The sequence below is a fragment of the Trichechus manatus genome, unplaced genomic scaffold, assembly GCF_000243295.1.
Source record: "Trichechus manatus latirostris isolate Lorelei unplaced genomic scaffold, TriManLat1.0 scaffold00147, whole genome shotgun sequence".
Lineage (NCBI taxonomy): Eukaryota > Metazoa > Chordata > Mammalia > Sirenia > Trichechidae > Trichechus > Trichechus manatus.
This window is the reverse complement of record NW_004444083.1, coordinates 5080911-5105665: the sequence shown is the minus strand read 5'-3', so window position 1 is coordinate 5105665 and position 24755 is coordinate 5080911. Positions and strand designations below refer to the sequence as shown.

At 39.4% G+C, this 24755-nt stretch overlaps 1 protein-coding gene across 8 annotated transcripts in view; it reads right to left on the bottom strand.

Moving 5' to 3' along the window:
- DOCK10 (dedicator of cytokinesis 10) overlaps nucleotides 1-24755 on the bottom strand; it is a 301945-nt gene that overhangs the window by 191835 nt on the left and 85355 nt on the right. The window contains exon 1 of one of the 8 annotated variants that reach the window (XM_004385837.3): nucleotides 4094-4805. The exons of the other annotated variants lie outside the window; for them this stretch is intronic. Coding sequence (XP_004385894.1) covers nucleotides 4094-4198 — 105 coding nt within the window. The 5' untranslated portion in view covers nucleotides 4199-4805. Of the gene's footprint in view, nucleotides 1-4093; nucleotides 4806-24755 lie in introns of those variants that run through there. 8 annotated transcript variants of the gene reach the window in all.

Sequence of the window (24755 nt, the reverse complement as noted above, 5' to 3'; positions counted from 1 at the left end):
AAGTTTCATTTTCCTTGAACTTTTCTTATAATGCAATTGCATTCTTGTTTCACATTGTCTGCTGTCCGTGATAAGTAAATTAAAATATGTGAATGCATTTCCTAGAAAATACACTTGAAAATTGGATTAATAAAGGATACTTCCAAAATAATTAAAAATCCAACAGAGTAAAATACAGAGCTTCTAACAGCAATTTGAAGAAAACAGCATAAACCAAACTGTCAGTCTGGGTCACGAGGGCAAAAAGATTGGGTTGCATACTTCTAAGGAAGTCACCAAGTTCCGAAGAAGCTTTCTAGATTACTATGAAATTAAACCATTATTAAATTTGCCTTGGACCAAGAAATAATTTGTTGAGTTCAAAATCCACATGATCAAACTACCATATGACCCAAAAATCCCAAATCTAGGTATATTCCCAGAAGAAGTGAAAGCAGGAACTCAAACAGAAACCTGTACACCAATGTCCACAATAGGCAAAAGGTAGAAACGACCAAAATGTCTCTCAACAGACAAATGAATAAACAAAATGTGGTATACACATACAATGGAATATTACTCAGCCATAAGGAGGAATGAAGTCCTGATGCATGCCACAACATGGATGAACCTTGAAAACATCACGATGAGCAAAATAAGCCAGTTGCAAGAGGACAAATACTGCACGATCTCATTTATATGAAATAAGCAATTATATAAAACCCAAAAACTAATAGTGGCAACCAGGGGTGGGAGGGAGAGGGAAATGGGGAGTTTTTGCTTAGGGGGCAGCGAGTTTATGTTAATGGTGGCAGAATAATTTCGAAAAGGAGAGGGAGAATGGTCGCACAACTTGAAGAATATAATCAATGTGACTGAATTGTACATTTAGAAATTGTTGAATTGGCATGTTTTGTTGTTATGTATTTTCACCACACACACACACACACACAAACACATGATCATTATAAAGACACATAATCTGTGATAACTATCTCCAATAATCACTATATCTCCTACAATGTAACATATGAGTATTGTCTAAAAGTTCAAAAAAATTACTGTTTTTTTCTCTAACGTAACTTTAGGTCTCATCTTCATGTGTTGGGCATTTTGTCACTTGAAGTGCTTCTTCCTTATAACCTATTGAGTCAGCTCTGAAACCAGTCTAGGGATGTTAGTTTAGATTTCAGAAAGGTGAGATCAGCGTGCTGTGGAACATCTACTCTGGTTTTGAGTGGGCTTCTGATAAGCTGGTCTTGGGGAGGAGGAAGAAAACATGACATTTGTGAGGCAAAACTCATTGACACATAGAGCTACATGGAACCCCCAAGCACTCAGCCAGATGTACTTGAGAATTGTGTCTACTCAGTGGCTTTGTCACTGACAAAGGCTCCCAGGAGGAAGGCGTCGCCTATGATCCAGTGGTTTCAATAGTCACAGTCATTGAAAAGACATGTCCATCCTGTGGCACAGTGGTTAAGTTCTATGGCTGCTAACCAAAAGGTCAGCAGTTCAAATCCACCAGGTGCTCCTTGGAAACGCAATGGGGCAGTTCTACTCTGTACTGTAGGGTTGCTATGAGTCAGAACCGACTCGACAGCAATGGGTTTGGTTTTTGTTTTTTTTTTTTCTTTTTTCCTTGCCTTTGGAAATAGAAATGTTTTACGTGATTTTAATAATACTACATAGCATTTATAACTCTTTACGGTGTTCAGTAATGCACATTATCAAATTTAATACATATAAACAATCCTAAGGCAGGACAGGGATCACTATGGGCACTTTAAAGAGGATGAAGCTTATGCACAGAGTGATTTAAGTAACCTGCCCAAGGTCAGAGACTGTAGGTGGGTAGATGGAAGGGTCAAATAGAATGACTCCAAAACATTTGTTTCAAAGACTAGGGCTCAAATTACTCATTTCACTTTCTTGGGTTCTCTGTTTTCCAGAATGAAAACCACATCTCAGGGTAATACTTGAAGGATGAATTCAACAATCCCTTACTCAATGGAAGAGACAACCTGCAAAAGTAGATATGCCTATCTTACACAGACCAAAAGCAGACAACAGTAGCAGGAAAGTCCCCAGCGTCTTCCCTAGAAGAAAACGAATCACTCTATGAATGATCTTAATTAAATGTGAATGCATTGCTACTGAATGCTGTGGGAAAACACTGCCTCCTGACTGGCTGTTGTCCCCACAGTACTCAGTAGCAATACATTCAGATTCAATTAAGATCATTCATATAGTGATTAGCTTCATTATATGGTGAGACACAGGGACCTGTTCCATTGTCAATACTGTATGTGTGTTCTGTGTAAGACAAACATGTTCTTCTCTTGTGTGTTGTCTCTTTCAGTGGACCCACGAAGAAGTAAATCTCATGGTAACATAACCCTTGGCAATTCTAAATTCTATTGAGAGATACGCAGCTATGCAGCAGGGAAATTATTATTATTATTTTTGGACTGTTCTAAAGATGAAAATAATCCCAAACCAAACAAGTTTTTCAAATAGCTATTCTCTTTAGCAGGCTGATGGTAAACAGCTAATGAGGCTCTCAGGAAGCCAACAGAGAGGCCACGACTGGACTCCGATTTCTGGCCAATGGGGAATAAGAACATAGGCCCCAGACTCTGCATATTAAAGTTACAAAATGCTGAGCAGGAAGATTCCAGCTACATCCATGGTAGCAAGTTTGAGGGGTCCAATTGTGTGTGTTCCCCTAAGAGAGATATCACTACTGAGATAGAAACCGACCAAACAACAACCCGGCACCAACATCACGAGCCAGACCTCTGATATGTTCTATTCACATTAAATCGCTACCAGATAGACTGTAAGTATAAAGAAAACTGCTATTAATGGAAAGGGCTGAGGGACCACTCATTAATTTGACAGTTCATTTTGACTCAATGACTACTCAGAAATAACCACAACGTCATTACATACATACATATAAATATAAATAGTTTGTAAAAGGCCACTTCTGTTTTCTGATTAAAGAGTTTGTAAGACCCGAAAGATTCTTTATCCCTAGAACAGCGGTTCTCAAATAGGGCTGATTCTCCTCTCCCTCCTAGGGGCCATTTGGCAGTGTCTGGAGACACTTTTTGTTTGTCACAATTGGGGAGAGAGTGCCACTGGCATCTAGTGGGTAGAGATCAGGGATGCTGCTAAACCTCCTACAATGCACAGGACAGTCCCCCCCACAACAAAGAATTCTCCTGTCCAAAATGGCAATCCTGCCCAGGTTGAAAACCTGCCCTAGAATAAAGTAAGCCAGAGTTGAACCACCTGCAAAATGAATATTCCTGTAAGATGAGCGACCTGATAATGTTGTTACAGCCATTATCTTAATAAAGTATGCCTTTCACATTACACGTGAATCACTTAAGCGCTCCAGCAAATGGCTCTGATATTCAACCGTTGGTAATTTTGACAGATATAAATCTAGCGTTCTATAATAAATACAAGTCTCCAGAGCTCTCATTTGGTTTGCAAACAATAATAAGGCAGAAATGTTTTTTGACAGTCAAACAAAACCAAATATTTTTAATCTTTAAAACTCATCAATTATTACTTTCTTCCTTAGTGCTATTAATAGAATACTTATTTCTACATTCTTTAATATTTTGGATTGTTCTTTCGAAGAATTTTAAAATAAATATTTAATGGTATCTAATTAAAATAGAACAGTTATACTTTTTAGAAACCCAATTATATATAAGTCATCAATCGGGGTCTTAAGTTAGGCAATTAATTGTAGACTTTCCTTTAATAAAGAGAATAAATGCTCAAGAAATTACAATTTGTACCATCATATTAAGATGATCTTAGGAAATTTCCAAATATCCTAGTAATGCTTTAACTATTTAAATGTTCTATTAGTTTGTTTAAAAGAATTATATATAGTTTGAAAAGGATGTGACTTCAACAAAAATAACATAAGTAAAAGAGGACATTTATGAGTCTAATTCAACGTATCTTCTGCTCCATATAGGACTTTGCCCAAGAGCCAATGTTAGAATACCACTCCAGAGCTAAACTTTTTTTAAAATAAAGTTTGAAGAGAAGATGGAAAGTAAAAGATCGACATTTGGATACCTACACAACTAAGTCTGTAGACTTCTCCTTGGTTTATCCTCCTCACTGTTCGTCTCTTCTTCCAAAATTCACTGGGCTCCCGTTTAAAAACCTTTCCTCGGAAACTCATTGTACTGCTGTGATTCAAGTCAAAAATAGTTGAAATTATCAATCTCTTTAAACCTTTCCTTCTGAAGCTCCACTAGGCTGAACAAATCTTTCTTCTCTGGTGAAAAGGGGAAATGTCGTGGTACGTTAACATAACTGAACAGAAAGGAAAAGAAAACCGACAAGTTACCGCTTCCTGTGAGTACCTAACTACCAACTGTTCAGACACTCTTGTACATATATTCACTCTAACTGCCTGCTTTAAATCAATACAAAAGCTACTTTGGATGTTCAAGAGAAGTGCTCACAACTAAATAAATCATATGATGTAGAAACACCCACAGAACCAAATCAAGAATGAATCAAAGAAGAAATTTACTAGAGAGATCCATGTCTGTCACTAAAACAGCCATCCAAATTGTACAAAACTGGCTAGGTCCCAGAGGTAAAATGTAATAATACACCTAGGGTACGAGAATTCCATTTAAAGCAGTTGTTCATGTAAGTGGAGACTAAATTAGTGGCCTCCTAAGGAAGGCAATCAAGGTAAAAGAGAAAAATATTAAAATTCAATTTATGTTGGTTATCTAACTAAAGAAATTATATTTTACTAATATTTAATCTCCATCACCCATCTGTCAGTTTGCTGTACTGTGGTGCCTTGCATGCTGCTATCATTCTGGAAGCTATGCCATCAGTATTTTGAATAACAGCAGGATCACCCACGGTGGACAGGTGTCAGCAGAGCTTCCAGACTAAGACAAAGAAGGAAGAAAGACCTGGTGATCTACTTCTGAAAATTAACCAATAAAAATTTCTGGATCACAACAGAATATTGTCCGATATAGTGCTAGAAGATGAACCCCCTAGGTTGGAAGGCACTCAAAATTCACAATGGTCACAACAATGGACTTGAGCATACCAACAATTGTGAAGATGGCGCAGGACTGGGCAACGTTTCTTTCTGTTCTACATGGGTCATCATGAGTCAGAAATGACTCAAAGGAAACTAACAACAACAAAAACAGTGTTTAATATAATATACAGTGGCATAGACACCTTCAGTCTGTGTGTCAGATGGTTACAAACAGCAACATAATTCATTCCCTAAGCTTTACTCATTTTCCTAGTGGAGCTTTTAAAACGGCAACTCTCCCCTGAAACCCACTTGAATGTTCTTTCCTGTTTTCTTCCTCTCCATAGCACTTACTACCATGTGACACTACTATACATTTTATTTACTTATTTTACTTATGGTGTTTCTTCCTTCACTAGACTCTAAGCTCCATGAGAGTAGAGATTTTTGTCTGCTTTTCTCACTGTGTCCTCAGTGTCGGGAACAGTGCTGGGCACCTAGAAGGTTCTCAATATATATTTGTTAGATTTCATGAAAGAATGAATGAGGGCCTTACATTATTGTGTTTAACAAATGAACCTTGTTCTGTATGTATATTGTGCTTTGAAATATTAGCTATTGATAAGAACTATATAGCTTATAAAAATATAGAATACAGAATGAACTCCATTTTTTTTCCACTAAGCTCGTGAAAATAAAACAAAAGTTAGAGAGACCACAAAACCAGGAAATAATTTATTAGATTAGATATTTGAAAGATTGGTTCTAGAAATGACTGTGGTGGTTGGAATTATTGGTTCTAAAAAAGACAGTCATTCAGATTCAGTTTCATCATCTGCAGGATGGTCCTACTCAATAGAGTTGCCTATCAGGTTGACCGAGATGTTAAAAGAACTATTGCTTGCCCATGATGCTCCATATGGGTTATAAAAATGGTTCATGGTGTATTTTCACTGAAGACTGGCATCCATGGCCATCTGCATAGAGGAAGAAAGTCCTACTGGATAGAAGAAGAACATTCTGCCAACTCTTCAGTAATTAAGTAATTAAGAAAGTCCCAAGGAAGAGATACTATGATGTTACTATGAACAGGGTAATTTTGCCCTCTTTTCCTATATCAGAGAGTGTCAGTTCCAAGACATTTATTAAGGACACCTTTGTGCAAGGCACTGTATTATGTACACCGTAGATACAAAGACAAGTTGATTTACTAGGAGAACAGCTTACATGCAAATGGTTCTCAATATTCTGTGAGTTTTCAACTTTAAGAAAGAAAACTAACAGGGCTGGTAGTGAGCTGACAGATTTCATTCATGTCTTAGCTGAAGTCAGAATTCTGGCTTCAGACAGAAAGGGGAAGGGTAACAAGAAGGGGGGAAATAATGAGTAAATGTCCTGGTTTTTTGTGGAAGTTCTTGTTTCAGAGCCTTGTCTTCTCCTTCTAGTGCTCAACAGGCAACATGTTGTAATGGTGCAGGCTGTATGATATCAGACAGTGTTATGGGTTGAATTGTCTCCCCCAGGAAAAGATATGCTTATGTCTTAAACCCTAGTACCTGTGAATGTGACCTTATTTGGAAATAGGGTCTTTGAAGGTATAATTAGTTAACATGAGGTCATCTTGAAGTAGGAGGGGCCCTAGTCCACCATGACTGGTGTCCTTTCAAAGAGGGTAGAAGAGACACAGCGATACAGACATACAAGGAGAAAGACAGGTGAAGATGCTGAGGGAAGATGGCTTCGTGAAGAGAGGCAGAAACTAGAGTGATGCAGCTAAAACCAAGGAACGCCTGGGGCTACCAGACTCTGGAAGGGGCAAGGGAGGATCTTCCCCTAGAGACTTCGGAGGAAGCAAGGCCCTGCTGATACCCTGAATCTGAGCTTCTAGCCTCCAGAACTCTTTCTGTTGTTTTAAGCCATTCAGTTTGTGGTACTTTGTTATGGCAGTTCTAGGAAACTAATACGGATAGTCACAGATGCCCTTATGGATTTTTCCTAACCTCCTTCATGTCTTTCCTTAAATATCTCCTCCTCAGTAAAGCCTCCTCTGACCATCAATTTAAAACTGTGGCCCTCTCTCCCAAACACCCTTGATCCCATTCTCCTACCTGGGGGTTGTTGTTTCCATAGAGAAAACAGAGTAAGACACTTTCATTTCACTCTGAGAAGCCATTTCAGCAAACATAGTTCTGACACTGTTTTGAAGGTGGCAATCCCCAGGGAAACCCTCATTTACCTAGGTAATACCAACAACAAGAGCTTGACTAGATGTCATCTGCTTACTAATAACCTTGCCCTTTACCACCTCTGCTGTTTACAGATACAGGCCATTCCCGTTTCCCCAATAAATCAGATTTAGCTAAAACACATATACATACCCCTGACTTGAGCCACTCCTGTATCTCTGCCTTTTCATGCAGTGACTTGTGCCAGACAGGTAAAAGGGATACTGACCATCCCTTTTCTAAACATGGAGACTGAGGTGTCTTCTTACAGAAGACCATCAGAGAAATAGTAGGATGCTATAAAAAAGAACAACTGGAGAAGTAAACACCATTTTTCTGTAATTGGTTTAAGTAGACAACCAAGTTCACTGAGCTGAAGTCTGTTGATCTATGATCATTGGATATTTAGAAATTCCACTGTGTTTCTTTATCTTTAAACAGATTTCACTCTCTAAGTAACTCTTTAACATCTTTTAGATGTGCAGGTACCTGGAGAATTTTCAGATTTAATTTTTTTTCCTTGCATATTATTATGACAGTCTTCCTCTGGGTCACCTGCTTTCCTGGGATAAGATGATGCATCTATTCTAATGGTTGAAAATAGTCTTTTACGACCCTCTTTGGACCATGGACTTATTTGAGACTCTAGTGAAAGTTATAGGCCCATTCCCCAGAAAAACAGAAGTACCCAGAAAATTTGCATGTATGGTCAAGGGTCACAAATCTTTGAAGCCATCCATCCATTGACCCTCCTGTCAGGGCCCCCTAAGTCCCCAAGAATCACTTATAAGGAAGCACTTAATAATACTGACCAACTCTTAAGCAACTTCCCCTCTTTCTTATATTTGCATTTATTTTCTTCTCTAATCCTGTTTAGGCGCCACAGTTCCGTATCACGCAGTACCTCTCACCCCTCAACTTCTGCAATACAAGGATGACTCATTTCTCCCTTTACTTAGCTGTTGGCCTTTGCTTCCTTAAATACTGGCAAAGGGAGGCATTGCTAGGCAGCATGTGGGAATGTACCTTGGTCATGTGGTAGGCAGAATTTTGAGACGGTCCCCAAGATTTCTGGCCCCTGGTGTATGTGCCCTGTATAACCCCTTCTTGAGCATGGGTGGGATTGTGAATAGGATGCCTTTCACTCTAATGTTAAGTTATGCCATTTGAATATGGCGAAAAGATTTTGCATGGAATTAAGCCTTCAAACAGGTGGACAGTTAATTATCAAAAGGGAGACTATGGTAGGTGGGCCTGACCTAATAAGTCCCTTAAAAGGGACTGGGCCCATTATGAAGGAAGAGATTTGACCTGTGAGATAAATTCTCATACTGGCCTCAAAGGAGCAAATGCCCATGTTGTGAGGGGACCACATGGCAGGAAGCTGCGGGCAGCCTCTAAGAGCTGAGGGCAGCCCCTAGCTGACAGCCAGCAGTTCCTAAATCTCATTTCTATGGCTACGAAGAGTTGAATCCTGCAAATAACCACGTGAGATTAAAAGAGTATCCATCGTTTCATATGAGACCACAGCACCAGCTGACACCTTTACTCCAGCCTGGCAAAACCCTGATCAGAGAACCCAGCAATACTGTGCACAGATTTCTGACTTGCAGAACTGTGAGATAATAAATGTGCATTATTTATACCACTTAGTTTCTTGCCATTTGCTACCCTGCAGTGGAAAACTAATATAGCTGCCAAACAACTACTACTCGTGTTGTCCACACACTCGTTCCTAACTTACTTATTTTTTTGTAGAACAGAGTTATGCAAATCGTAAAATTCAGCAATTTCTTTGCATAAAGTTATTTTGTGATTCTGTAATAGGTATATTGAGTATGCTTCATCTCTCCAACATGTATACTCTGCTGCATGGCTCTACTCTAACCAGAGGAATCTTTTAGCTTTCAAGGACTCAAGTGATTAAATTGGGTCCACCCAGATGAATTATGGTGTGGGCAATGAATTTCGAATATACAATGCACTGCTAGAAGAACGAACAAATCTGTCTTTGAAATGAAGAAGTACAGCCAGAATGCTCCTTAGAAGCGAGGAAGGCAAGACTTCATCTCACATACTTTGGACATGTTATTAAGAGGGACCAGTCCCTAGAGAAAGACATCATGCTTATAAAGTAGAGGGTCAATGAAAAAGAGGAAGACCCTCAATGAGATGGATTGACACAGTGTCTGCAACAATGAGCTCAAACACAGCAAGACTGTGAGGACGATGCAGGATTGGGCAGTGTTACATTCTGTTGTACACAGTGTTGCCATGAGTCAAAACCAACTAGACAGCACCTAACAACAAAAATAACAACTCAGATGATCAAGGATAATCTTCCTGTCTTGAGGTTTACAACCTCAATCACTTCTGCAAAGGCCCTTCACACTAGTACCTAGATTAGTATTTAATTGAATAACCAGGGTATGGAAATCTTGAAGGGTGAGATCTTTAGTATTCTTTCTCCCACAACTTGTTTTTGTGTTTATCTTTTAAAAATAATTTTAATATCAAGAACGTGCTGAGAAGAAAGGGTAGGTGAGGAGGTTATTCATGGCTTTTGAGTGTGGTTCCCACTGAGCAGTGGGATGGGATCCAGGTTGCAGTGGAACTGAGAAATGAGGGAGAAGAATAAATCATGTACTAGAAAAGAAAACTGAAAGTGAAATAAAGGTATGAAATAGAATGGCAGTTGCGGGGAGGGGCAGCAGAACCAAACAGACAAAACTGGATGACTAGAAGAAGAATGGGGATAGAGAAGTAATAGAAATACATGTTGGGTTGTTGTTGGGTGCCGTCCGGTTGACTGTGAGTCATAGTGACCCCATGTGACAGAGTAGAACTGCCCCATAGGATGTTCCAGACTGTAACATATAAACACAGAAAACAAACTAAGGCAACAGGCTATCAGACCATCTTTAAAATGTTCATCTATATGTGTATATTTGAATAGACTGTACAATGTGCAAATGACATCATCTCCAAATCTACGAAACCAGAAGGCAGAAACTTGGCTTTCTTTGACAATGCGCCTGAACCCACAAAATAAAAATTACCTAAAAAGTACCATGAGGAATTTACAGTAACTGAAAACTTGGTGGTTAAGGTTTAGAAAAGTACACACAATGTCATACTTGAACATATTAATCCTAATTTAAGCAACTGGTAGAGCGCTTCCTATTCTTTTCCACCTGTCTCTATTCACCACCTCTTTGTTCCATGCTTATCTTCATTTCAGTTTATATCATCTGTTAGCTTTTCAGCAGTTGGCATGACCACCTCCTCATTGTTTGATAACGTTTTCATAACTCATTTCATCTTATATTTTTCTCTTCTCCATCCAAAAGATTTCTCCTTTGCCAGCAGGTTTTGTTTGCTGCACAACCATCCCCTTCTCAGGAAAAAAAAAAGAAGTTGGCCCGCAGTGAATCTGTGGGTTTAGCTCACCACTGTGCACCTTGTATAAAGGAAGTAAAGCAGAAAGTAGCTACTTCCTCCTTCACTGTGGTCTGTCCTGAACCTGGCCCCTGCAGACGTACTCTGAAAGTTAGTAGCACTGAAGCTCACTACTTCCTGCTAGAAAGGTAAATCCAACTGAACAGCTCCAAGTTACCAATGAAAGAGACTTAGATTCCTCTGAGGGAACTGAAGTAAGCACATCAGAACCTCTTTTTCTAAATGTAGAGCTTTCAGTGGACAATATCTATGGAACACAACAGTTTTTCCTGTCAGCTGTCTCCCTAAGCGCACATAGTATTGCCTTTAGTATAAAATATTTAGAAACTTGAAGGAAATCAATGAGTGCCATGCAGTATGAATTGCACTGAGGGAGATTGTTAGACAAAGCGACAACAAACACAGATGGCAGTTGTATATGTGTCGTGTGTATGATAAGTGTGTGTCCGTGCACACACAGAGGCATAAATTATCTTCATTGCTTTAAAATAATTTATAATATTCTATTCATAGCCCTTCAGATATATCAATTTGTAATGATATTTGCTTATATTGTTGAATTTAAATAGGATCCAGGAAGTAAAAATTCTTATTTAATAAGGATTTGATGGGTGAGGGAGATAAGGAACTAATTTCTTACATATTAATTTTTAGATTAATTCTCACAGAAATTAGTGAGCCCATCTCAGAATCTAATAGCAAGCAGGGAGGGGGTTACACTTCTCATCTTTTCCATAATGCACTTTAATATTGGTCATAGACTCCCATCTATAGAAGGGAAAAAAAAAAAAAAGTAGCCCAGAGGTACTCATATATCTCACCAACAAGTATCTTATTGTGATATTTAGAAAATGAGAAACATTTATTTTAGGGTTTACTTTTTTCTCAATTTACTGATCAGTATTTAGATACTTAAGGAGCCCTGGTGGTACAAATGGTTAAGCATTGGACTGCTAACCGGAAGGTTGGCAGTTCAAATCGACACAGCAGCTCCATAGGAGAAAGATCTGGAGATCTGCTTCCATAAAGGTTACAGCCAAAAAAACTCTATCAGGCAGTTCTACTGTGTCACATGGAGTTGCGATGAATTGGAATCAACTTAGCGGCACCTAACAACATTTAGGTACTTATCACTCATCTCAAATTTTTTGCTGTTTTACCATAAAGGCATCCAACCATCTTCAAGAGGACATGTGTATTTTAATAATTCCAGCTTCAACCTGGTCTATTGTAAAAAAAGAAATCTCCAAGAGGCAAATTTGCATTCTTAGGACTCAATCCCTAGAGCCAGGGATCACAATGACAACAACAACAAAAATGCCACAGCTAGGATTTTCCAAGCTTATGTTTCATACCAATATATCCAGCCGGATTGTTAATTCTCTTTAAAAAGTCACAGAGCTAATTTTTCACCTAGAACATACTATTCTTCTCCTATTAGAAAAGAAACAAAAACAAAAGCAACAAATCTTTCACTGGAATACTATTCCTTTCTCTTTTAAAGAAGATTGAAAGGCATCCTAGGCTGAGGCAGATCATTTCTTCCACAAACGATGAAGTGAGGCACAAAAATATAACCTTCCTGAAACTGGGGGCTGAGAGACTCTAAATCAATCCTATTATCTTTTATCATATAGAGACTGTGCCCAACAGTCATTTTCCCAGAGACAAAGGCCTTGCTTGCTGGCTTGGATTCCACTCCAGCTTCCAATCACTGGCAAAATTAACTACAGACCAGAGTTATTTCTTTTAAGATAAAACAAGCACCTAAAATTGCCCTCATGTATTCATTCCAGTTGCTAATTACCTTGCTTTCAATATGAATGTCATCTACTGTCAATAATTACCCTGAAAATCACACTGCACACAAGTTTTATGAGGAGGCCAAAAACCAAACCCATTGGCAACAAGTCAATTCCGACTCACAGTGACCCTATAGGACAGAGTAGAACTGCCTCATAGGGTTTAAAGGAGCAGCTGGTAGATTTGAACTGCTGACCTTTTGGTTAGCAGCCAAGCTCTTAACCACTGGGCCACCAGGGCTCCATGGGAAGGCCAAGGTCTTTTAAATCGTTACTGGCACCCTTATCGGTGAATTGGTGAAGCTTTAATGGAAATATTGGCTTAATTATATAACATCGGGATTATGTATGCTTCACTCTTGTGGTGATCTTTTTACTGCAGAAGAATGTGTCTTTACAGAGAGCAATAAAGCATTTTAGCTAAGTTATTTTGATGAGGAAACAAATTGTCATGTAAATGCCAAACCCTGAGCATCCATGCAACCAGCTATTGTGATCCATAGTCCCTTGCTAGTAGATCAGAATGTTAGCCTAGGTACCATCTCTGCAGCCAGCCAACCCCATAAAACACATTTTTAATGGTGACAAAATGCATTTGTGCTTGTAAGGCCTCCATGAGGAGGAGACGAGGCTAACATAATTTTTTGATTTAAGCATTTAATGCCTTGCATTTTGGAAACTGGAGAATACTGGAAGTGTCTTGACTTTTCAATGAAAAGCTCCTTTGTGTTTTGCTGAGAATTAACTGCTGGATTTCCTTTATTTAGCTGTGCACAGTGCAGTGAAGTCTTAACCTTTGGTTGTGCACTCAAGGTCCCCAGTTAAAGGACAAAGTAATCTCTCGCTATCTGCCCTGCACCTCATCAGGTAGACAAGAAGGACTAAAACAACAGGAAAACAAGGACTAGATAGCTCTGATAAGGGTGTCAAACCAAAAACCAAACCCACTGCCATCAAGTCAATACTGACTCATAGTGACCCTACATGACAGAGTAAAACTGCCCCCATAGGGTTTCCACGGAGTGGTGGATTTGAACTGTTGACCTTTTGGTTAGCAGCCAAGCTCTTAACCACTGTACCACCAGGGCTACAATAAGGGCATGGTGCCTGTACCTATTTAACTGGCTCTATGAGAATGAGTTTTCCAGGATGGCGAGACTTTGCCTCACTTACTTTGCACCCATCAGGAAAGACCAGCTGCTGGAACGGGACATCATGATTAATAAAGTAGAAAGTCAGAGAAAATAAGGAAAACCCTCAATGACAACTGTCATTTTTAGAACCAGTCTTTCTAATGTTTAATCTAATAAGTTATTTCCTTGTTTTGTGGCCTCAAAACTTTTTTTTTTAATCTCACATGTGTAGTAGGAAAAACAAAATGAGCTCACTTGTAATTTAATTTATAAACTATATATTTCTTATAAATAGCTAATATTTCAAAGCACAATATACATGTAGGACAAAGTTTATTGTTAAACACAATAATATAAGCCTCTCATTCATTTTTCATTAAATTTAACAAGTATATACCAAGAGCCTTTTGGGTGCCTGGCACTGTTCTCATCACTGAGAATGCAGTGAACAAAGCAGACAAAAATCTCTACTCTCACGGAGCATTAGAGACTAGTGGAGGAAGACACACCATAAATAAAACAAATTAGTAAAATGTATGCTGTGTCTTATGGTGATAAGTGTTCTGGAGAGAAAGAAAACAGGAAAGAACGATCAGGTGGGTTTCAAGGGAGAGTTCCCATTTTACAAGCTTCAGAGAGAAAGTGAGCAAAGACCTGGTGATCTACTTTAGAAAATTAGCCAATGGAAACCCTATGCATCACAACAGGACACTGCCCGATACAGTGCCTGAAGATGCACGATGATGCACAGGACCAGGCAACATTTCGTTCTGTTATACACAGAGTCGCCATGTGTCAGAGCTGACTCAGCGGCAGCAAACAACGACTAACGACATCACACTGCCTGGAAGAGATGCAAAGCCATAATATCCTTCAACAACAGCATGCCATCGTTAGAAGGGGCAAGCTGGTTACCTACGCAAAGGTGCAAGGAATTGGGGATAAGGATATACATTTTAATGGATAAAGTTGGGAGTGTGCTATTTGCCATTGTGGTTGAGATAACTGAGCTGTGTTTCCTTTCTGGTTTTCCAACTTACTTGCTGGCGGCCTCTGGGTAAGTTACCCAACTCTCTGAACTTCAGTTTCCTGATCTGTAAAATGAGGATAAATGAGGATAAACATAGTACCTATATCAATAGGGAGCCCTGGTGGTGCAGTGGTTAAGAGCTCGGCTGCTAACCAGAAGGTTAGCAGTTCAAATCCACCAGCCACTCCTTGGCAACTCCATGGGGCAGTTCTGCATCGTCCTGCAGGGTTGTTGTGAGTCAGAATCAACTCGATGGCGAAGGGCTTGGTTTTGGTTATCTCATTAGGTGTTGTGAGGCTTAATAAGAGCACATTTATAAAGTGCATGGCACAGTGCTTGGAAGAGAGTAAAATGCTTCATGAATGGTAGCTGTGTGGTTGTGAGGCATTTCAGTCGAGGAGGTGGTCTGAAACTGGGCTTCTACGGTACGTGTACTGGAGGAGGGTGCGGGAAGGGCCTAGCTTTTTGGGCACTGGGCCTGAAACAGGGAAGAGCTGGGGGCACAAGAAGGACACGAGCTGCTTTGAAACTTTGAAAGCAGCCATGACAAGGATAAGAAGTTCCGAAAGTGAAAGGAGCAGCCAGACGACCCTTTGGCTTGGATGTGGCTCATTAGGTTATACAGTCCCTCCCACGCACACTCAGTCCCTCTACCACTGACCTCTTTGTGCTCATTGTGTCTTGCAACACTGGTTATTTCATCTTAAATCCTTGTTGTGCACAACAACAAAAGCTTCCAGTTATCCTGTTCCTGTCATCTCCCTTCATCCCACACCAAAGACCCAAATGCCAAGGAAGTTAAGAGAACTAAGATTTAACCAATATCATACACTTTTTTTCAAACTTTTCTTGGTTACTTTTTTGCCTAAGCAAGACTGTGAATTCCCAGAGCCCTAAACAGTATCCTCTTTATGTCTGAACTGTGCTGGGTCTCCTACTGGCATGTGGCAAATACCAACGTTGTAATTACCAATTCGATGTCATGAACAGGAGAAAGGGCATTGAAGTTTCTTTTGCTCCCTCTTCCATTTCTCCCTTTCCACAACCCTCCAAGGCCACTGAAAGGTATTAAAGTACACTGACAAGGAGACATTTAATCCGGCTTTGCTCTCTTTTGCAAGGGTGTCATACATTGGGAAGGAGATCTGTTACCTAGATTGCATCAAACTATCTTTGGCAGTATTTAAAACTGTCAATTAGCATCTCTCTTTCTTTGGTTGGCACCAAGAGTCATATTTTCAAAAACCAGTTTTGAATTTGGGCTCACTTCTTTTCTCTCAGTGTCCATAACTACTGAATGAAGACTGCTATCAATAACTAATTTTTTTTTTTTTTAGGCAGAGCACATCTGTGTTCACAAGAAGAAGGGCATTGGATGGCAGTCAGGAGGCCACCGGTATTAAAAAAAAATAATAATACATTCACTGATGAGCTGAGTGACCTTGGGCAAAACAATAACCTCTATGGTCCTCTCTGTCCTAAAGCTTTCTTCATCTCTAAAATTCTATGTTTTTAAATAAAAACAATTTGCTTTATCCATTTTCAGATAGAACAAGGACTGGACTGAGAGAATAGCTTTTGCTTTTTTAATGTAAACTGTCAATTGGAAGAGAAAGACCATCTGGAATCAAAGCACCTCTCTGTCAACACCTAGTCCAGATGTTCTACCCCAAAAGATGCCCCACGTTTTTCACTGGTTGCTAGATTTCATTTCATAAGTAAACAGCTGAGCCCTCTCACTAGATGACACTGCCCTTGACATGGTTTGTAAGCAGAGCACTGAAAAGAAGGTTGGCACTGTTCTCACATCCACTTATTTTGCTGGAATTATCTTGATTAAATCTGAAAATTCAGATTTTTTTATATGTAGAGTTACTTCTGCCTTGTGTGTAGATGCAAAACAGCAGCCAGCCCTGGGAAAACAGTCCTTTGAAGAAATGCCTGATGTTTCATTTTGTCCCACTCTGCTCTTTGGACTGATTTCATGCGTCCATTGCCAACACTGAGTCTTGGTATAAAAGCCTGAGCTTTGAGTCTGGCAGGAGAGGAGGACACAGTTAATATGGCCCTGACACTTATTCTCTGTGCCCGTGTTGTCATAAGGACACTTTACTTCTCAGGGGAACATCTCCTCTACCCCTTCACCTCCCGTAACACCCAGTCTTGACAGCACATCAAACAAGGTGCCGGCCCACATTTAGACCCACCAGGCCATCTTCCCTGAGTTTGAGCTGTGAGAAGAATGATACAGGGCAGGAAACAGACATGATTTATGCCAAAGACAGGGCCCTGAACACTGTACATTAGTTCCTGGGGCCCTGTTCCACCCTGTGCCCACTAAGCTCTGCTGCTGAGCCCCCCACTTCAGTATGATGGGCTATACTTTGCTCCTTAGTTCCCTAATTTACTAGTCTTAGTTGCCATTGAATCGACTCCAATTCATGGCGATCCTATGTGTGCCAGAGGACTGTGTTCCAAAGGGTTTTCAATGGTTGACTTTTTAGAAGTAGACTGCCAGGGCTTTCTTCTATGGTGCCTCTGGGTGGACTTGAACTTCCAACCTTTCAATTAGCAGCTGAGCACCTTAACCATTTGTGCCACCTTGATTAGCCAAGGTCAATTTCTGTTTGGAGCCCTGGTGGCGTAGTGGTCACGAGCTTGGCTGCTAACCAAAGGACTGGCAGTTCAAATCCACCAGCTGCTCCTTGGAAACCCTACGGGGTGGTTCTTCTCTGTCCTACAGGGTCGCTATGAGTCAGAACTGACTCAACGGCACCTAATAACAACACTATACAACTGTTAGAAACTTTTATTTTCTCTGTATATAGGTATAGCTATTATGCTAAATACTGAGGATAGCCAGAAAAATAAAGTATCTTATTTGCCTTTACAAAGGTTAGAGGAGATGGTTTGGCAAATGCTGTAAAGTGTGGTTTGCATTAGAAAGCACTAAAATGAAAACAAAGAAAAAGCCCATTACTTTTCCTTCCAAAAATTCTTTGATGTTGACTTTATCTAATTAATAGTGTTACCATCCACCTAGAAGACAAAATTGGGAACATGATACTCATTTCTAATTCCTGTTATTCCTTATGTCCTGAGCCAATCCGTCATTCCATCTTTATTATTATATATTTTCTTTTAATCATTGTTCTCATTGCAAATCTTTCTAAAGCCAGGTTTGACCATGTTATTTCCAAGCTCAGATGCATCAGATAGTAACCCCTTTCTCTACACTAGTGTTTCTCAAATTATGTTCTAGAGTTCTATAATGTGTGTTGTCAGTGTTCCAGACAAAAGACTACCAGTGTCAAAATAAAGTTGAGAAACACTGAACTGAACCAAGTTAAACTGGCCTCGTCACTGCAGAACTCCCCAGAGCTTTAGGTTTCCAATGTGCAGCATGAATGTCTCGGTGGGGGGGCAGGTATAGTATGTCATATTTCCCACACTCATTTGTGCATGGAAGCATTTTCTTGGACAGCACACCTATCATTTGTATAACACAGTTGGGTAAGTTGTCTGTGCAGTGAGGCACCTGGTCAGATAGAATTAAAAATGATTTAGCAAGAGAAGATGGCAGAGGCGTCTTCTCCAGGGTAAACAGGAATTGCAGGAGTTTACGTGGGGATGCAGGAAAGTCTGAACTAGGGTGTTTGCTAGGCTGTGTTGATGCTAAAAGAAGAGATGATGGCAAGGTACCCAGTTGACAGACTTCAGGGGAAGACCTCTGCCCTTGCCCTCATTGCTTCCCTAAAGTAAAAACCCATTGCCATTGAATGGATTCTGACACATGGCAACCCCTGGTGTATCAGAGTAGAACTGTGCTCCATAGGGTTTTCAATGGCTGATTTTTCTGAGATCAGCCCACCTTTTTTCTAAGGTTCCTTTGGGTAGACTCGAACCTCTAACCTTTCAGTTAGCAGCCAAGTGCATTAACCATTTACACTACCACGGGACTCCTCCCTGGGGTGAGCACTGACTAAATTACTCAGCTCTTCCAGGATGGACTTTTCATAACAATATGACCGAGATATTTGTCTCTACATATTGTGCACATCTGTTAGGGAAAGCATACTTTAAATAGAGTGATTTTCCTAAACTGGGCAAAAGGTGATGGCTATTCTGGTATGTAGCTTTTGGTTTACCGGGCTTCCGTGAAACCTCAGCCTAATAGGATGAAGCATGGATGAATTTTCACGGTTGTGTAGTAAGCACTGAATAAGCACTGTCATCAGCATGGAAAATAATTCATGACCCAGTTAAGTTGAAAACATGGAACATCTGAGTCCTTCCTCTGTCCCCACTCCACTACCCTATCCTTCAGTGGCCAGCGATATATCTAGTCTGGTTTGTAAACAGATTTGTTGATTTTGATACATTAGTATCCACATCTTCTACTTGCATTATGCTGCTGAAAATTAAATTAAAAGTCAGATATTTATTACCACATTCCTCTTTTATTGTTTTATAGTCAAGAAAAGGATAGACTGACTTGTTATTATTCCATTATACCTGTGGAAATCTTTCTGAATTAGGAACAGAAGTGCCCATTTCTTGAAGTCAAAATATAATCCTTAGTCCTACATTTATAGTAACCTCAAAATCATTTTCCACTCTGGTCAGCCAAACATATAGTAATGTATTGCAGGTAGTATAGTTCTCATTGGTTCCTTAAAGTGAAATAGAATTAATGTGGAACTCAAAATTTTGCAAGAGAGTCACAATCTGGCAGTCTATGACTCAACTTGGTCCCACAATGGTTTTTCAGCCAATAAAAAAAAACAAAAATCAAACCTGTTGCCATTGAGTTGATTCCAAATCACAGCGACCCTACAGGACAGGGTGGAACTGCCCTATAGAGTCTCCAAGGCTGTAATCTTTATGTAATCTTTATGCCACATCTTTCTCTCGCGGAGTGGCTGGTGGGTTTGAATCACCAGTCTTTTGGTTAGTAGCTGAGAGCTTAATCACGGCGCCACCAGGGTTCCATTTCTCAGCCAACAGAGTGTGTTAAAATATATGCATTAGTTGCCAGCCTTTAAAAATTGGGAGATTTTATATGACATTCTTGGTTATGAGTTTGTCTTCGGAATATTCAAGATCTGACCATACTGACACAACCTTCTGACATGGAAACAGCTGGTCCATGCTGAGCAATGGCCATGCCTTCTTTGATAAGCTATGCTCCCCACCACGCTTGTCTAGTCTTCACTTTGTTCCCTGCTAGGCTTCCAGACATTTGAGTTTGGACACCTTGACTTAAAGTCACATTTATGATAATCTCTTTTAGTAAGGCTACTGTGACTGGTATAAGCCTTGTTTGATCCTTCAACATTGGACAATAAACCTGAAGATTACTTGTTGTCACTGTTGTGTGCCATCGAGACAATTCCAACTTATAGTGATACTGTAGATTGCTACTGCCCATATACTGCAACTAAGCTAGTCCTGTATCAAAATGAACAATCCACCCCTGAGGATTCCCCAAATGTGAATAATGTGCCAATATTATTTAATGTAGTAATAAACATATGTTTGTGTCTAACATTCCAGACCAGAATGTGTCCTTCTTGAGTGTAAGGTCAAGAGAATATTTCTCATATTGATTAAGTCATAGAAAACTTCATACTGCAGTAAATTCCTTCTTTCATTTTGTAAAATAAAAACCATTTTTGATAGAGTCAGCTCCTATGAGAATTTGATGTGAAAATTTTATATTTCAATACCTTTTCATGTAAATGATGGGAATATGATGCTAAGAAAAACTTCTAAGAAATGAAAAGATATTAGTTTTAAAGAGGAAGTAATCATTTATTCAAGTAGTAATTTTATATTAATAAAAGATAAGAGCTTTAATATGAAAGATTACTCATGATATTACTAAGCTATTTGTCTATAAATTTAAAATAATGCCAGTTGCAGTTCCAGTGGGCTTGGAAGATGGAGCTGAAGCCCAGTGCCAAGGGGCCTCCATTCAGAATCTGGAGAGTGTGGCCAATACCTAGCGTCTGGAGGGCAGGGACACTGTCTAAATGGTCTCAGAGAACACAGGGTTATTTTCAAAGTCTTGAGGGCTAATGTAATGTGTTCTGCTGACTTGCTTGGTACCTGTTATCCCTTCTTTCCCTCTAATTTCTCCCACTTGTAATGGAAATGTCTACCTTGTGCCTGTTCCACCATTGTACTTTGGAAGCAGATAACTTGTATTCTTGATGTCACAGATGAAGAGGAATTTTTGGAATTTGGACTTGGAGTTGATTCAAGACTTCTGCTATGATATGATGGGGTGAATGTGTTTTTACATGTGGCAATGACGTATTTTGGGGGGCCAAAGGGTGGAATGTCATGGATTGAATGTGTCCCCAAAAACTATGTGTATCAATTTGGCTAGGCCATGATTCCCAGTATTGTGTGATTGTCTACCATTTTGTCATCTGATGTGATTTTCCTGTGTGTTGTAAATTCTATCACTATCATGTTACTGAGATGGATTAGTGGCAGTTATGTTGATGAGATCTACAAGATTAGATCGTTAGATTGTGTCTTAAGCCAATCTCTTTTGAGATACGAGAGAGAAGCGAGCCGAGAGACAGGGGGAGCTCGTACCAGCAAGAAAACAAGAGCCAGGAGAATAGTGCATCCTTTGGACCCTGGGTGCCTGCACTGAGAAGCTCCTTGGCCAGGAGAAGACTGATGACAAGGAACTTCCTCCAGAGCCAACAGAGAGAGGAAGCCTTTTCCTGGAGCTAATGCACTGAATTTGGACTTCTAGCCTACTAGACTATGAAAAAATAGTTTTCTCTTTGTTAAAGCCATCCACTTGTGGTATTTCTGTTATAGCAGCACTAGATAACTAAGACAATGCCCAACATATGTTTTTAGAAATATCTAATATCAGAGAAAGGAACTTAGCACCCGAGTTGATCATTTTCCCACATTCCATAGAAGAAACATGACATATTATAAATAATCTCCAAGGTACTTTATACCTCTAAAATCCTATTGTTATGGGAGTATAGTTATGAAAACTTAGCAGATGTTTTCATTTCTTCTCTACCCTTATTTCTGGAAAACTAATGAACTACTATTCTCCTTTCTTCATATAAGATCCCTGTATCAGTAATAAGGGAGGCCCTGGGTGGCACAAACACTTAAGCATTCAACTACTAGCCAAAACGTTGGTGTTTGAACCCACTCACAGGTGCCTCAGAAAGTAGGGCTGGGGATCTGCTTCTGAAAGCTCACATCTTTGAAAACCCTATGGAGCAGTTCTACTTTGCACTCTGGGGGTCGCCATGAGTCAGAATTGATTCGACAACAACTAACAATAACAAATAGTAGTAAGTCATGACAAAATACAAGAGTCTTTTGAAAAATTTAAGGACTTTATGGAACCATATTAGGCTATGCTGTTGTTGCATTTTCCTTACACTTTGTATGATGGTCAAGAGAAGATTCTGCCATACCTCATAGTCTCTAGTGACTGGACAGCCCTATTGGCATTTCTCCTGCTAATGTCAGAGAAGATTACTTAGTAATGTATTTATCCCAGAAAGTTCTCCATCAAATGTAGCCCATAATCCAGCCCTTCTTGGATGAATCCTTGTCTTCCTTATCCCTCGGTTGAACCTCATGGCACCGTCTTTGTTCTTCTCTGTGGTAACTTTCTTATTTCTCTTTGGGTTGGATTCATCTGAGTATAGGTCAAATGCCCAATGGCTGTGGTATCTTCTTAGACACTGAACTAGTTGCTTAATTAACCTCTATCTCTTGAAGTGCCTTAGTTTCAGATCATGAACACAGCAGGGGCTCCATAATTATTAAGAATTTAACTGGTTACCTCTGAAGCCTAAACCATTCTGTTTCTCGAGAACTGACTGGAAGATGCTTAAAGAAGAAACTGAATTATATCCATTTATGCAGAAAAGGCCAGAAGGCAGCATATAAAACCTTACAATATTTTCTTTTGTCATAAGATTATGTCCAGGGAAATAAATTTTGATTCAACCATGTTTCTGACATAAAAAAAAAAAAAAAGTACTTTTCAAAGAGCCAGATTTAAATGCCAAGTGGAATTCTACTTTTGGAAATTGGAATGTATTATTAATTATGCCACTGTGGCTTCCAGTGAACGTAATTACTTACTATCTATGGCAGAATTGAACTAACTGATTAACATTACCCTTTAAAAACACAAGTGGGCCCAACAGACTCTGTGACGCCTTCAGATATTTGGCAAATATTGTAAAGTGCTCAGCCTATACATCATCCACTCTTAGCCCTCTCTTTCCCTCAAATTATTTGGAAAGACATTTCTGAAGGCTCTGCATATATTTGATACCTAAACCTTATATGAGCAGCTAGGAAACATATAGATGGATAATGCTTCAGTTGTGGTCCTACTCCCACTACAGAAAGACAGCCTTATTTCATAAAATCCTGGCTTCTTTGCATTCACATACTATTTTGAAGATACAAAATAACTATCACAAAATATTCATGGTCTGTTAAGAGTTTTAAGAGACCGATTTTCTACTGTTATGCCATCGTAAATTCCAGAATGTAATTCCCAGGGCAACAAAAGGGAAACGTTTGTTTACCTCTATTTTCTAGAAATCTTAAGTCTTTATTTCCTCCTTCTGGAAATCAATAAGGCTACTACTGCCTCTGGCATGTGAATCATAAAACTGACCGTGCAGTCTTTAAATCTGATTAACTATCACACACTGTCTCTGTGAAACAGGAAAATAACTCTCGTTTTAAAGATGCAGCAAAGTGCTAAGTATGACAAAGAGCACAATGGTCTACAGTACAAGATCTTTGGAACTAGAACTTAACACTTCCTGGGTTTATGGCCAATTATGTTTTATTGAGGCTGTGAATAAACATGGATAAGCTCTTTAGTCTCAGCTAACTCACTGATAGAAAGTTAGATATCTCATCCTAAAGCAGATCTTCAGGTAAAAAGAGAGGCTTACAACTAAGTGCATCTGTAATGAAAGAGGCAGGTATAACCCATAGCTTTGGAAACCCTTAGGTCTAAAATATTGTAGGTGATAAAACAACTAAGAGTTCCTTCAATTCTCACTGAACGACCTTCTCCACTGGGCACCACACATCAGGATCAAACGGATAAAGTCCAGTCTACCTTCCAGACTTGCCCAGAGTTAAGAAGTTTGTCTTCTTATGGCTTGATTATCTCCATAATAAGTAAATATTTCCTTTTATGGCTGATGGCTTGGCACTGGGCAGGACATGCCCAAGGTCTCTTTTGTATTATTTTGCAATCAGGGGTTTGAAATTGCCATTCTACTTGGTGATCATGGCAGAAAATAGCTTATTTCAGTGACTATAAAAGGCCTTTTTACCAAGTGACGGTAGGAAATTAACTAAAAACTGGCTCTGGGTCCACACGTGCTGGGTGATGATCACATTTAATTTTGTGATTAAAAAGACTTCCCTTGGTGAGCCACATGCTTAGTGTCATATGCATCCATTTGTTAAAAAAATAAACCTTTATATGTATGGAGTCCCTGCGCAGTGCAAACGGTTAACCTGCTCAGGTGCTAACCAAAAGACAGGCTGTTCTAGTCTACACAGACACCTCAGAAGAAAGGCTTAGTGATATACTTCCAAAGAATCAGTCATTGAAAACCCTATGGAGTACAGTTCTACTCTGACACACATGGGGCCGCCATGAGTCAGAGTCGACTCAATTGTATATAATGGCTGTTTCCAAAGACTTGAGAGGGGTATGAATATGTGGGGAAGGAGTTTAAGGAAAACCCCTCAAATATTTTTATTTTTTACCTTGTACTAATACATTTTAATTTTTTTTTCAAAGTGTATTCCTCTTTCATATTTTAAGAAATATAAAAAGAAACAGTGAGAGGTTTTATTTTCACACTTCTGAACCTGCAGTTTTCCAATGCCTATTTATTACATTTTTTGGGAAAACATCTAAATAGAAACCATTAGCTAAATTTTGAGTTGATTCATCTAAACCTAAAATTCTGAATGTAGAGTCAGATAACCACTGGGAAAATAAAACAATGTTGAATTACAACCAGG